This window comes from Nerophis ophidion, linkage group LG23 (genome assembly GCF_033978795.1).
Source record: "Nerophis ophidion isolate RoL-2023_Sa linkage group LG23, RoL_Noph_v1.0, whole genome shotgun sequence".
In the NCBI taxonomy this organism is placed as follows: domain Eukaryota; kingdom Metazoa; phylum Chordata; class Actinopteri; order Syngnathiformes; family Syngnathidae; genus Nerophis; species Nerophis ophidion.
Genome location: NC_084633.1, coordinates 41,456,428 through 41,472,219, shown reverse-complemented (window position 1 = coordinate 41,472,219; position 15,792 = coordinate 41,456,428). Strand labels below are relative to the sequence as shown.

Here is a 15,792-nt window from a genome sequence, read left to right as displayed (position 1 = left end):
CAAATTATTAAGCGTTGACCGGTCCGCGGATACAAAAAGGTTGGGGACCACTGCTATACAAGTACAACCCATTTATTTATTTATTTATAAATATAAAAAAAGGCGATTGCAGTGGGAGCGATTCAGATGTTATTAGACACATTTACTAGGATAATTCTGGAAAATCGCTTATCTGCTTATTGTGTTGCTAGTGTTTTAGTGAGTTAAATAGCACCTGAAAGTCGGAGAGGTGTGACCATGAGTGTCTCTGAGGGAATTCACGCAGCTGCAGCAGGACGGAAGCTCCGCTGATGTCTCCGGTAAGAGCTGACTTAATACCACAATTTTCCCATCCAAAAACTTGCTGGTTGACGTAGAGAAACATGTTCGCTTGACCGCTCTGTGTTAAAGCTTCACAACAAACAAAGAAACACCGCTTTCCACCTACATCTTTCTTCTTTGACGTCTCCATTATTAATTGAACAAATTGCAAAATATTCAGCAACACAGATGTCCAAAATACTGTGTAATTATGCGATGAAAAGAGACGACTTATAGCCGTGAGTGGTGCTGGGATAAAATGTCCGCTCCAACCAATAACGTCACAAGCACGCGTCAACATCATACCGCCACGTTTTCAACAGGATACTTCACGCAAAAATAAAAATTGCAATTTAGTCAACTAACTCGGCCGTATTGGCATGTGTTGCAATGTTAATATTTCATCATTGATATATAAACTATCAGTATCCTGCCTTCCTTAAGCACACTTGTACACGAAAGCAGTAAGTTCAACACCTTCCGCTCATCAAAACTCTGAACAGCAGGTTGACTGATGGAGGCCAGGTTTATTGACAATTGAAAGGGTGAAACTGTAGGACACAAACATTGTACATGTAAATGCCTGAATTAAATGAACTTAATAATGTCATATCACAGACCACAGACTATCAAGCATTCCATTTGAATTAAATCTAAGTTTAACTTTGTCACACTTTACTGTATGTATGGTTATAATTATTAAATACAAGTGACAAATGAGCATTCTGCTGTTTACCGGTAAATTGTCTTAAGTAACAGTACAACAAACGTCCACTAGATGGAGGCAGATGACAACAAATGAAAGTTAGCTGACGTGAACAAGTGATGAAATCAGATATCGTCTAACATCGTTAAACACACACATTTCACAGCTAAGTATGATTCATTGTGTACTATAAACATTAAAGATAGGTACATACCAACGATGCCACGAACAGCATAAGGTGTAATAGTTGTTTGCTGAGAAACACGAGGAGTGAAGTGGAGTTGTGCACACCAGTTTGAAATGTTTCCGGAGTCTAAACACGTGACCTACCTACGCGTTTCTTATAGGTACAGCTCACTTAGCAGAACCAATTGAAATGACTTAGCAATAAACATACACTAAATAGAGTAATCTTAATAACTGGGGCAGAACAATCAGACTGCGTGGTCGCTAGTAGTGGCTTTCAGTAGGTCTTTAAATTTAAGTGGTACCAAATTATATTAAAGAATAATAGGATAAATTAACAACAACAAACAGACGTGTAAATTCCAATGGTCATTGACAAATTCAACAAATTGCCAGAAGGTTCAATATTTACAATGTTGTACAGTACTTGACTCAGTCCTTGTTTCTACCAACGATGGTTTAAGCGCTACATGAGTTCAGAGTTCATTAGACGACCCTGCAAAGTCCACCTTGTGGTGGCAGCGTCCAGCAGAGGTGGGTAGAGTAGCCAGAAATTGTACTCAAGTAAGAGTACAGTTACTTTAGAGATTTATTACTCAAGTAAAAGTACGGAGTAGTCACCCAAATATTTACTTGAGTAAAAGTAAAAAGTATGTTGTGAAAAAACTACTCAAGTACTGAGTAACTGATGAGTAACCTGATTACGGCAACAGACAATGCACAAAAACATAAAAATAGCAATGAGAAAATTCAGAGCCAGGAATATCTCTTAAGCAACTAAAACAATAATATATATTAAATAATAGTACATTAAAATAAAATAAAATAAATGGCACATTGAGCCACAATAACTTAACAGCACCATAGGCTCAGTAGGCATCCATTGATTTGATTGATTGATTGATTGATTGAAACGTGTATTATTAGATTGCACAGTACAGTACATATTCTGTACAATTGACCACTAAATGGTAACACCCTAATAAGTTTTTCAACGTTTATCAATTACTTAATAAATGACCAAGTTGAGGTGATCTACCTCATATATACATACACACACATATCATATACACACACATATCATATACACACACATATCATATACACACACATATTATATATATATATATATATATATACATTTATATATACAGTATATAATTTATATTTATTTATTTTGCCCTTTTTGTTGACATGTTAAAGGTGTTTTAATGAATATACATGCATGTTTAACATATAGATTCCTATCTTTCATGAAGACAAGAATATAAGTTGGTGTATTACCTGATTCTGATGACTTGCATTGATTGGAATCAGACGTCCACGTTTTCAAATGGAGGAGAAAAAAGTTCCTCTTTTCTGTCTAATACCACATGAAAGTCGTTGGTTTTTGGCATCTTATTTGTCCAGCTTCTATATTTGTTTTTATACACTTTACAAGAAATACATTGGCGGCAAACTCCGTAGCTTGCAAGCTTGTTTGCGCTGGCTTTCGGAGACTCTTATTTTGTTAGCGCAGGCGCGATGGAGTGGCACTTTTATTGTGAAGACAGGAACTGTGCGATCAGTCTTTAGGCTTTTGACGGGAAGTACTGTTGAAATAAAAAGTGTCTTTTTTCCTTTACACTTTTGATTGATTGATTGATTGAAACTTTTATTATTAGATTGCACAGTACAGTACATATTCCCTACAATTGACCACTAAATGGTAACACCCCAATAAGTTTTTCAACGTTTATCAATTACTTAATAAATGATCAAGTCGAGGTTATCTACCTCATATATACATACACACACATATATATACACACACATATCATATACACACACATATTATATATATATATATATATATATATATATATATATATATATATACATTTATATATACAGTATATAATTTATATTTATTTATTTTGCCCTTTTTGTTGACATGTTAAAGGTGTTTTAATGAATATACATGCATGTTTAACACATAGATTCCTATCTTTCATGAAGACAAGAATATAAGTTGGTGTATTACCTGATTCTGATGACTTGCATTGATTGGAATCAGACGTCCACGTTTTCAAATGGAGGAGAAAAAAAGTTCCTCTTTTCCGTCTAATACCACATGAAAGTCGTTGGTTTTTGGCATCTTATTTGTCCAGCTTCCATATTCCTTTTTATACACTTTACAAGAAATACATTGGCGGCGAACTCCGTAGCTTGCTAGCTTGTTTGCGCTGGCTTTCGGAGACTCTTATTTTGTTAACGCAGCGGTGCTTTTATTGTGAAGACAGGAACTGTGCGATCAGTCTTTAGGCTTTTGACGGGAAGTACGGTTGAAATAAAAAGTGTCTTTTTTCCTTTACACTTTTGATTGATTGGTTGATTGAAACTTGTATTATTAGATTGCACAGTACAGTACATATTCCCTACAATTGACCACTAAATAGTAACACCCCAATAAGTTTTTCAACTTTTTTAGGTCGGATTCGACGTGTGACGGTCACGTGACCGCCTGGCTCTGTTTGATTGGTCCAACGTCACCAGTGACTGCATTTGATTGGTGAAACGCAGGCATGTGTAGTTCCTACTTTGAATGCGTGTCTGACAAAATCAAAACAAACAAAGCGTGCATTAACAGATCGATTAAAAAAAAGTAGCGAGTAACGAGCTGATTGTAGATAAATGGAACGGAGTAAAAGTAGCGTTTCTTCTCTATAAATATACTCAAGTAAAAGTAAAAGTATGTTGCATAAAAACTACTCGTAGAAGTACAATTTATCCCAAAAGTTACACAAGTAGATGTAACGGAGTAAATGTAGCGCGTTACTACCACCTCTGGCGTCCAGAGGGGTTTTGGTGAAGGGACGGAGAAAAAGTGAAAGTTCAGGAGTTCAATGAAGACGTTGCATTTTGGTAAAGACAAAACAGCTGAGGAGCTGAGGAGCTTCCTACCTGCCCGGGGCTCGGTTGGGTGGACTCAGTTCAGTTGGTTCAGTTCCAGACATAAAGCTTCAGACTCTAGTTCAGGCTCTTGCTCGCCAACCAGGTCTGTATAACAGGGGCAGGACCTGTCAAATTTCCAGTGCGCACACAAAAGAAAATACATTCAAATACTAAACAATATTACTGTATTCAAATAGCAAAGTATATTCCTTAATATTGTACAATAAATAATTCATAAATCCAATTAGAATAAATAATATAATTGTTGTATCAAAATATTAATTTCTCTAATTCATGGGTCACCAAGGCGGGCACCAGGTGGCCCGTAAGGACCAGATGAGTCGCCCGCTGGCCTGTTCTAAAAATAGCTCAAATAGCAGCACTTACCAGTGAGCTGCCTCTATTTTTTAAATTGTATTTATTTACTAGCAAGCTGGTCTCGCTTTGCTGGACATTTTTAATTCTAAGAGAGACAAAACTCAAATAAAATTTGAAAATCCCAGAAAATATTTTAAAGACTTGGTCTTCACTTGTTTAAATAAATTCATTTATTTTTTTACTTTGCTTCTTATAACTTTCGGAAAGACAATTTTAGAGAAAAAATACAACCTTAAAAATGATTTTAAGATTTTTAAACACATATACCTTTTTACCTTTTAAATTCCTTCCTCTTCTTTCCTGACAATTTAAATCAATGTTCAAGTATTTTTTTTTTATTGTAAAGAATAATAAATACATTTGAATTTAATTCTTCATTTTAGCTTCTGTTTTTTCGACGAAGAATATTTGTGAAATATTTCTTCAAACTATCTATGATTAAAATTCAAAAAAATTATTCCAGCAAATCTACTAAATCTGTAGAATCAAATTTAAATCTTATTTCAAAGTCTTTTGAATTTCTTTTAAAATTTTTGTTCTGGAAAATCTAGAAGAAATAATGATTTGTCTTTGTTAGAAATATAGCTTGGTCCAATTTGTTATATATTCTAACAAAGTGCAGATCGGATTTTAACCTATTTAAAACATGTCATCAAAATTCTAAAATTAATCTTAATCAGGAAAAATTACTAATGATGTTCCATAAATATTTTTTTAAATTTTTTCAAAAATATTCGAATTAGCTAGCTTTTCCCTTTTTTTCAGTTGAATTTTGAATTTTAAAGAGTCGAAGTTGAAGATAAACTGTTTCAAAATTTAATTTTGATTTTTTTTCTGCTTTCTCCTCTTTTAAACCGTTCAATTAAGTGGGTTTTTTTTAATCATTTATTCTCTACAAAACACCTTCCGTAGAAGGCAAAAAATATACGACGGAATGACAGACAGAAACACCCATTTTATATATATATATATATATATATATATATAGATTCATTTATTAAAGGTAAATTGGGCAAATTGGCTATTTCTGGCAATTTATTTACGTGTGTATCAAACTGGTATCCCTTTGCATTAATCAGTACCCAAGAAGTAGCTCTTGCTTTCAAAAAGTGCCTCCGATGCATAGCATTAATAACCATCAAACAAGTAAAACTACCCAAGAACAATCAGACAATTGTTGACAGTGATAACATTTTCATTGTTTACTATATTCAGAGACACAGGCATGTCAGTAGATGCTAACAGCTCCATTCAAAACCAATGTAGCGGCTAGGCTACGTAAAGCTACACGAATGCAACTCACCAATTCTGCAGATAAATCGCACTCAACACTCCTGCGCGACGACCCACGGCTCCTGTAGTCGGCTCCTACAGTTCGAAATTATTACATTTCAGTTTGGAAGGCTTAGTTAATAATTAAAGCGTCAAAACTGAGTCACGTACCTGCAGCTACCTCGCCCAGGGTCACGTACCTGCAGCAACCTCGCCCAGGGTCACGTACCTGCAGCAACCTCGCCCAGGGTCACGTACCTGCAGCAACCTCGCCCAGGGTCACGTACCTGCAGCAACCTCTCCCAGGGTCACATACCTGCAGCAACCTCGCCCAGGGTCACGTACCTGCAGCAACCTCACCCAGGGTCACATACCTGCAGCAACCTCGCCCAGGGTCACGTACCTGCAGCAACCTCACCCAGGGTCACATACCTGCAGCAACCTCGCCCAGGGTCACGTACCTGCAGCAACCTCGCCCAGGGTCACATACCTGCAGCAACCTCTCCCAGGGTCACAGACCTGCAGCAACCTCGCCCAGGGTTACATACCTGCAGCAACCTCTCCCAGGGTCACGTACCTGCAGCAACCTCGCCCAGGGTCACGTACCTGCAGCAACCTCGCCCAGGGTCACAGACCTGCAGCAACCTCGCCCAGGGTCACGTACCTGCAGCAACCTCGCCCAGCGTGTCCCTCTCGCTCTTCCTGGGAGCAGCCCACTACCGGGTTTTATGCTTCCCGCATTAGGTCACGTGCCCGCGTGACGTAATGACGCACGTGGTCATGTGACCACGTGACGTAATAACGCACGCAAGGACAGCTTAGACGACGAAAATAAATAGGATATTTAATGGGGTTTTGAAAGGATATTTAAATAAAGGATATTTAATGGGGTTCCAATTAATTCCCATACTGTATATTCCTAATTCCCATATATTCTCATTAATTCCCATGGACGGTGTCCAACTTTGAATAATCAGAAAAAATTGTCAAAATTCCCAAACTTCCCAAGCTCCACTTCCCGTGGTAAATTCCCGAAAGGTTATCAGAAATTTATCAGAAACTTTCCACCCCTTTGCAGCCCTACTGGAATCTAACCTAATAATTACACAACTTGCCTTTATTGCTAATTTTGATGCCAAATAATCCAACCTCAGGCAGAGGAGCATCGTACTCCACACTCTTTTATAGCGTCATCAATACATCTAATAATTATTATTTTTTCATGCATCGCTAGAAATGACCTAAAATAAACACTTATGTTAGCACATGTAAGCGTACCCTGTTGCTGTGCGTGTGCAGTAGAGCTTGTGTTCAGTCACGGGACTTTTTCTCAACTGCTCACTTCCAGTCAACCAAGAGATGGTCAAATAAAGCAACAAGGCTGCCGTGCAGTAAAGTCTGCAAACTATCCAAGTACATTAAAGTCCTCGATCTTGACGCTAAAAGCAGATATGAGCAACCAAATCAAACCTTGATAGAATAGAATCAAATAGAAGAGAATGCCTCTTATTGTCACTATTGATTGATTGATTGATACTTTTATTAGTAGATTACACAGTACAGTACATATTCCGTACAATTGACCACTAAATGGTAACACCCCAATAGTTTTTCAACTTGTTTAAGTCGGGGTCCACCTTCATCAATTCACACAGGTAAGATGTGTTCAGTCCTGAGAACCAATGTTCTTAATTAATTACAAGCACCTTAATTACTAGATTATGTATGTGTGTGTATATATATATATATATTCACGGTGGCAGAGGGGTTAGTGCGTCTGCCTCACAATACGAAGTTCCTGCAGTCCTGGGTTCAAATCCAGGCTCGGGATCTTCCTGTGTGGAGTTTGCATGTTCTCCCGTGACTGCGTGGGTTCCCTCCGGGTACTCCGGCTTCCTCCCACTTCCAAAGACATGCACCTGGGGATAGGTTGATTGGCAACACTAAATTGGCCCTAGTGTGTGAATGTGAGTGTGAATGTTGTCTGTCTATCTGTGTTGGCCCTGCGATGAGGTGGCGATTTGTCCAGGGTGTACCCCGCCTTCCGCCAGATTGTAGCTGAGATAGGCGCCAGCGCCCCCCGCGACCCCAAAAAGGGAATAAGCGGTAGAAAATGGATGGATGGATGGATATATATATATATATATATATACATATATATATATATATATATATATATATTAGGGGTGGGCAAATTAGTGCGTTAATTACGAGTTAACTCATCAATCTATTAACACGGACAATTATTTTATCGCACATTTGCGTATGTTGTTTACATGCTTTTATTTTGTTAACCCCTTTTCTTAACAAGATGGCGTCGCTCGGATGGGCTTCGGCGTCGATGGGCTCTTGGTAAAGATGGAACATTTGGCAAAAATACCGGACAATTCTGCAAATGTCATGGCTGGCTTACAGCGTGGTCACTCCGGGATCACTTACGACCGCCAGACAATTCTGGATGTGGATAGATCGGGCCGTTTTGGACTGAATGAGGCGTGCTTGCTAGAGCGGCTAGCTAGCATGGGAATACTTTGCCGGCTACATCCAGCGGCCTGTGAAGCAGCGGAGTATATGTGTTGTCTGTCTATTTATGAATAATGCAGACCAGGAGTGTTGGCTGACTTCTTAACGTTTACTTTCAGAGCATGCATATCACAACATACAAGATGCCGTCATGGCGACACAACCTATACATGCTCCTCACTTCTGTTGCATGCTGGGTAGGGTAGTTCTTTTATTCCCTGGCTCATAACATCACAATATAGTACCATGTATATGATGCGTTCAGTTTATCAAAGCACCAGGCAAACAATCTGAAAATTCCCATCATATCAATTCCTAGATATGGTCATAATTATTTTAAGTGCACTACACAGAATAAACACAACATTATTAATATTGCTAGTAAGGATAATTTGATCAAAAATTCCCTAAAACAGCCCACTACCTATAATATAGTTTTTTAAACATAAGATCCCTGATAAAAAAAAATGTTTCTGCTGTTACCTCAGAAATTGCCTGTTCAGATGTTATGATTGTGGCTCAGAGATTTGTATGTAGATTATATTTATTTTCCATAACAAACAGGATAACTTAAATACCCTGGCAGTGGCAATAAGCTTAAATGTTTGTATTTACATTTTTGGAGTTGATTTTCATCAAATATGCTATTTAACTGCTACTGTTTAACAAGGACTGATTTAAATTGTGTTTGCACAACAAATGTTTTGGCGCTTTTGTTCATGTGGGAGAATATTCCAATAAAGGTGCACTACACACTACTTTGGAATTCATTATTGGGCTTTGCGTATACAAGGCAGTTAATCGCGATTAATCAGAGAAATTGTGCGATTAATTTCGATTAACATTTTTAATCGTTGCCCAGCCCTAATATATATATATATATATATATATATATATATATATATATATACATATATATATATATATATATATGTATATATATATATATACATATATATATACATATACATATATTGTTCTGCCCTCACTGAATGTGTTGAGGTTATACAGCTTGGCAGACAGCTAGCAACCAATCCAGGACGTTCTAATAAAGTTCCAAAGCAGATGAATCCATTTAGGCTCTTTATTGTTGTTGATCTTGCTTTGTCTTGCACTGGATTTTTATTTTTATTATTATTATTTTTGTAAAACTGAAATACACACAATGACAATGTATAAGATGTATAATTCAATTAACAAACTGCAATGTAATGCACAATATGTAAACATTAACTTTACACAAAAATACAGCATTATTACCAAACAAATACTGCTGAGCGTTGAAACTATTTCCATGGTGGAAATATGCGACCGGTGTTGTGCCAAATTATGCACCCCCGCCGTAAAATGCACCCCCTGGCGGGCGCTTACGTCACTCGGTTGCGTCACCCGTCTCGAAAAGTAGCTAAACTCGGCTAAAATCGCCTCTTTCGGCATAAAAATGTACATAACAAGGTGAATAATCCAAGTTGTCTTTACTTTGGATATATTAATGGATGGATTAAATGTGATTCTTCAATGATTTCGCCGTCATTGCCTTTAATGCTGTGTACATACATCTACTGATGCCTCTGGACACATCTTCAGTGATGTGCCTGGAATCATCGGGTCTTTCAACATCATACACCCTCCTGCAGGTGACCCAGCCGGGGCTGATCACACCCCAGCTTGTGTCCAGATGTCTAGCTAGCTACCATGACTCCATGGCTCTCCTCTCTTGAGCCACAGCCATCTCTGCCGCAGCGGTGGTACTGCGGATGGTTCTCCTCCTTTTCTCTCCCTCGATGCCCAAAGTGCTGAAGGCTCTGGTCAGGGAGCGGACTGCAAAACCCCTGCATCCAACCTCGACGGGGAGACACCTAGCTCTCCAACCAGCCTGCTGACAGTCACTGACCAGTCCCGCGTACTTGGAGAGCTTCCTCTCAAAGGCTTCTTCCAGGCGGTCTTCCCATGGGACGGTCAGCTCCAGCAGCACTACCTGCTTGGTGGACTCAGACATGAGGACAATGTCTGGTCGCAGGGTGGTGACTGCAATGTGGCTGAGGAACTTCAGCTGATGTTCAAGGTCCACCAACAGCTGCCAGTCTCTTGCAGAGGTTAGGATGCCCGCAGATGTTCTTCTGGCAGGGGTTGGCTGCTCCCCAGCTCTGACAAAGGCGATGATTTTCTTGGAGGGTCGGAACTGCTTCGACCACACAAGTCCTGCGCTGATGGCTTCAGCAATGGTTTTAAGGACTTGGTCATGCCTCCAGTGGTACCGTCCATCTCCAAGTGCCGCGGTGCAGCAGCTGAGGATGTGTTCCAGGGTTCCTCGCTTGGACCTCCACAGGCAGAGTTAGGGGGGGTGGGCGGGGGGTGCTTTTTCAGGCAGCACCAACAGCCCACCTGCCGGGAAATGCATGTTTTTCCCCTCTAAACTCTCTCCCTTTGTTTATAATGCCAATTTTCTGCTGGATTTAGTCTCTATAAACTCCAAGGAAAACAATGTATATATATATATATATCTATATCTATATATATATATATATATATATATATATATATATATATATATATATATATATATATATACATTGTTTATTTGGTAATATACAGTATATATATATATATATATATATATATATATATATATATATATTTATATATATATATATATATATATATATATATATATACTGTATACCACCCGAGTCAAGGGATGCCCAGCATGTCCATAGTGCACGCCGCAAAGTCACACTGGAAGTGGGGGGGGGAAAGTTGGGAAAGTAGGCAAAAGTCCTCAAAATGTTCAAAAATCGTACCTGGGATGGAGTCCCACAAGTCTCCCATGTCCCAAAAATTCAAAAAATGAATAAAAATCCAGGGGCCTGATTTTGGACGCCGGCGGGCCGCTTTCGGCCCGCGTGCCTTAGTTTGGAGACTGATTTCAAAAATTGTCCCCAGCCGGGTATTGTTTTCCTTGGAGTTTATAGAGACTAAATCCAGCAGAAAATTGGCATTATAAACAAAGGGAGAGAGTTTAGAGGGGAAAAACATGCATTTCCCGGCAGGTGGGCTGTTGGTGCTGCCTGAAAAAGCACCCCCCCCCTAACTCCGCCTGTGGAGGTCCAATCATCACATGGTTTTCACAGTATACAGGGGGGGTAAGGATGAGTTACTATATATATAGAGAGTCCTTTTCAATGGGCCAAGGATCCTAAAAAACGCACCAGTTTCAATAGGGTCCTTGGCCCATTGAAAAGGACTCCTTTGGAGTCCTTTTCAATGGGCCAAGGATCCTAATAAAAGTGAGATTTCCGCCCCTAATGCAGAGTCTCCAGTGCATTCTCCCGAGTGTTTGGCAGAACTTTATACTTATGGGCCAAGGACCCTATTGAAACTGCTGTGTTTTATTATTATTCCGCACCTACGCGCTATAATTTGACCCCCTTAACATGCTTCAAAACTCACCAAATTTGACACACACGTCGGTAAAGCAAACCTTCCCAAGTTATTAAGCAACCAATCCCCCAAAATGAAAATTGCGCTCTAGCGCCCCCTAGGAAAAAATTACAGACAAAACTGCATGTAACTTCTGTTAGGAATGTCATAGCGACATGAAACAAAAACTCCTATGTAGGTCTGACTTAGACCCAATTTTCATGAACTCACTTCTTTCAGCAAAAATCTACAGGAAGTTGGCAAAAACCCCTTCAAAACAAAATTTCCGCAAAAAATTCAATTTTTGCCTCTTTGAGCTGAAATTTGACCCCCTTAAAATGCTTCAAAACTCACCAAATTTGGCACACACATCAGGACTGGCAGAAATTGCGATCTAATAAAAAAATAAATAAATAAAAAACTCAAAATTGCGCTCTTGCGCAATTTCTTGATCAAACACAGCAAAAACTGCTTCGAGGAAGAAAACACAGACAAAACTGCTTGTAACTTCCAGTGGGAATGCCGGAAAGACATGAAACAAAAGCTTCCATGTAGGTCTCACTTAGACCTACATTTAGATAATTGACATCCTTCGGCAAAAATCAGCAGGAAGTTAAAAATTACCCCTTCAAAATAAAAGTTTTGTAAAAACCCGTCACCTTTTTCAAACGTAAACTCCTCCGAGTGCGTTTGTTGTTTCGGCTTCAAACTCGCACAGGAGAGAGATTGAACCCTTTTGATTAAAACTATCCAACAAAGTTTTGATTACTGCTCCGGTTTTGATTTTACGCGCCTTCAAAGAACCCCTGCGCAAAGTTTCCTAAAAAATGTCATTTTTGCCTCTTTGAGCTGTAATTTGACCCATTTAAAATGCTTCAAAGTGCAAGTTAAAGCTCTACTATGCAAAGCGAAAGCCATTCATCAACAACATCCAGAAACTCCGATCTGTAAGTTGACCCCCTTAACATGCTTCAAAACTCACCAAATTTTACACACACATCAAGACTGGCGAAAATTGCCATCTAATAAAAAACCAAACCCTAAAAATCTAAATTGCGCTCTAGCGACCCCTAGGAAAAAACCCAGACAAAACTGCTTGTAACTTCTGTTAGGAATGTCGTAGAGACATGAAACAAAAACCTCTATGTAGGTCTGCCTTAGACCAGGGCTCGAGTATTGGCGGCAGCAGCCAAAGGCGGGCCCGACCAACGCTGCTTGCAGCTTTAATTGTTTTTGACATCGTTATTGATATTATTTCCCATCCTCTCCCACCAGAGTCCACAACCATGGAGCGCAACACGTCCTGGTCTACAGTCCCGGCTCCCATCAACGTCACCGCCTCCAACGCCACGGTCAAACCCTTCAGTGTCTTTGACGGCTGCGACTACCAGGTGGAGGGCATCCTGTTCGACCTCACCCTCCAGTGCATCAACGTGGTGGTGGGGATCCCCGCCAACATCCTGGTCATCGCCGTCCTCATCCGCAACCGCAGAGAGCCGTCCACCTCGGACATCTACCTGGGCTCCCTGGCCTTCATGGACGCCTACTTTGGCTCCATGACCCCGGTCAGCTTCCTCAATCTCTACCACTGGCAGAGCAAGGAGGTGTGGTCCGCCCTCAAGTTCTCCTACGGCGTGAAGGACACCAGTGGGCCCTTGTTCCTGTCCTGCATCTGCTTGGATCGCTTCATCGCCGTGCTTTTCCCGCTCACCTTCGGCCAGCTCAAACACATCAAGTACCGCCTGAGTCTGTCCGTGTCGGTCTTCTGCCTCACCTTCGCCTACTGCGCAGCCAAGGCGGTGGGCGGCCTGCCCGACTTCGAAAAGGTCTTCACCGGGGAGATCCTGGCCGCCTTCACCTGGATGGTGGTGTGCAACACCTGCATCTTGTGGGCCCTGAAGAGGTCCAGCAGTGGGGAGAAAGACCACATGCATCCCATGAAGAAGAAGGCCTTCAAGATCGTGCTCTCCATCCTTTGCATCATCGTCTTCAACTACCTGCCGCCCGTCGCCCTCTTCCCCTTCGAGGACTATTACTCGCCGGAAGTGTTCCGCTGCTACGTGCAGCCTGTGGGCTTCGCCTTCCTCAACATCAGCAGCACCATTCAGCCCCTGGTCTTCCTGTCTCGCCTGGACAAGGTGCCCTTCCTGCCCCACAGCTGCGTCAAACGCTGGTGCGCCTGTGTCGCGCCAAAGATGGCCGACGACCCAGCTGGACACAACCAATCTGCGTAGTTCTTTCTTTCAATTGATAGATTGGTAAACAATCAGGCAGCAGATGGCTAAATATCCATCCATCCATCCATTTTCTACAGGGGTCAGGGTCGCTGGAACCTATCTTAGCTACAAACCCTAAGTTGGGAAATTGTGTTAGATGTAAATATAAACAGAATACAAGGATTTGTAAATCCTTTTCAACCCATATTCAATTGAATATGCTACAAATAAATACTGACAAAGTTGAGGAATGCTCATCAAACACTTATTTGGAACATCCCACAGGTGTGCAGGCTAATTGGGAACAGGTGGGTGCCATGATTGGGTATACAAACAGCTTCCCAAAAAATGCTCAGTCTTTCACAAGAAAGGATGGGGCGAGGTACACCCCTTTGTCCACAACTGTGTGAGCAAATAGTCAAACAGTTTAAGAACAACCTTTCTCAAAGTGACATTGCAAGAAATTTAGGGATTTCAACATCTACGCTCCATAATATCATCAAAATGTTCAGAGAATCTGGAGAAATCACTCCACGTAAGCGGCATGGCCGGAAACCAACATTGAATGACCGTGACCTTCCATCCCTCAGACGGCACTGTATCAAAAACCGACATGAATCTCTAAAGGATATCACCACATGGGCTCAGGAACACTTCAGAAAACCACTGTCACTGAATACAGTTGGTCGCTACATCTGTAAGTGCAAGTTAAAGCTCTACTATTACAGTTGGTACAAAATGCGGCTGCTAGACTTTTGACAAGAACAAGAAAGTTTGATCATATTACGCCTATACTGTATATACCTTTATATACATATATACATACATATATACCTATACTGTATATACCTTTATATACATATATACATACATATATACCTATACTGTATATACATTTATATACATATATACATACATATATACCTATACTGTATATACCTTTATATACATATATACATACATATATACCTATACTGTATATACCTTTATATACATACATATATACCTATACTGTATATACCTTTATATACATATATACATACATATATACCTATACTGTATATACCTTTATATACATATATACATACATATATACCTGTACTGGCTCACCTGCATTGGCTTCCTGTGCACTTAAGATGTGACTTTAAGGTTTTACTACTTAGGTATAAAATACTACACGGTCTAGCTCCATCCTATCTTGCCGATTGTATTGTACCATATGTCCCGGCAAGAAATCTGCGTTCAAAGGACTCCGGCTTATTAGTGATTCCTAAAGCCCAAAAAAAGTCTGCGGGCTATAGAGCGTTTTCCGTTCGGGCTCCAGTACTCTGGAATGCCCTCCCGGTAACAGTTCGAGATGCTACCTCAGTAGAAGCATTTAAGTCTCACCTTAAAACTCATCTGTATACTCTAGCCTTTAAATAGACCTCCTTTTTAGACCAGTTGATCTGCCGCTTCTTTTATTTGTATCCTATGTCTCCCCCTCCCTTGTGGAGGGGGTCCGGTCCGATGACCATGGATGAAATACTGGCTGTCCAGAGTCGGGACCCAGGATGGACCGCTCGTCGGGACCCAGGATGGACCGCTCGCTTGTGTATCGGTTGGGGACATCTCTACGCTGCTGATCCGCCTCCGCTTGGGATGGTTTCCTGTGGACGGGACTCTCACTGCTGTCTTGGATCCGCTTTGAACTGGACTCTCGCGGCTGTGTTGGAGCCACTATGGATTGAACTTTCACAGTATCATGTTAGACCCGCTCGACATCCATTGCTTTCGGTCCCCTAGAGGGGGGGGGGTTTGCCCACATTTGAGGTCCTCTCCAAGGTTCTCATAGTCATCATTGTCACTGGCGTCCCA

At 40.5% G+C, this 15,792-nt stretch overlaps 1 protein-coding gene across 1 annotated transcript; it reads left to right on the top strand.

Moving 5' to 3' along the window:
- The first annotated feature begins 13,005 nt into the window (after positions 1–13,005).
- LOC133541422 (G-protein coupled receptor 183) lies at positions 13,006–13,953 on the top strand. The gene has a single exon (XM_061884829.1). The coding sequence runs from the start codon at positions 13,006–13,008 to the stop codon at positions 13,951–13,953; it is 948 nt and encodes a 315-aa protein (XP_061740813.1).
- Positions 13,954–15,792: the final 1,839 nt, after the last annotated feature.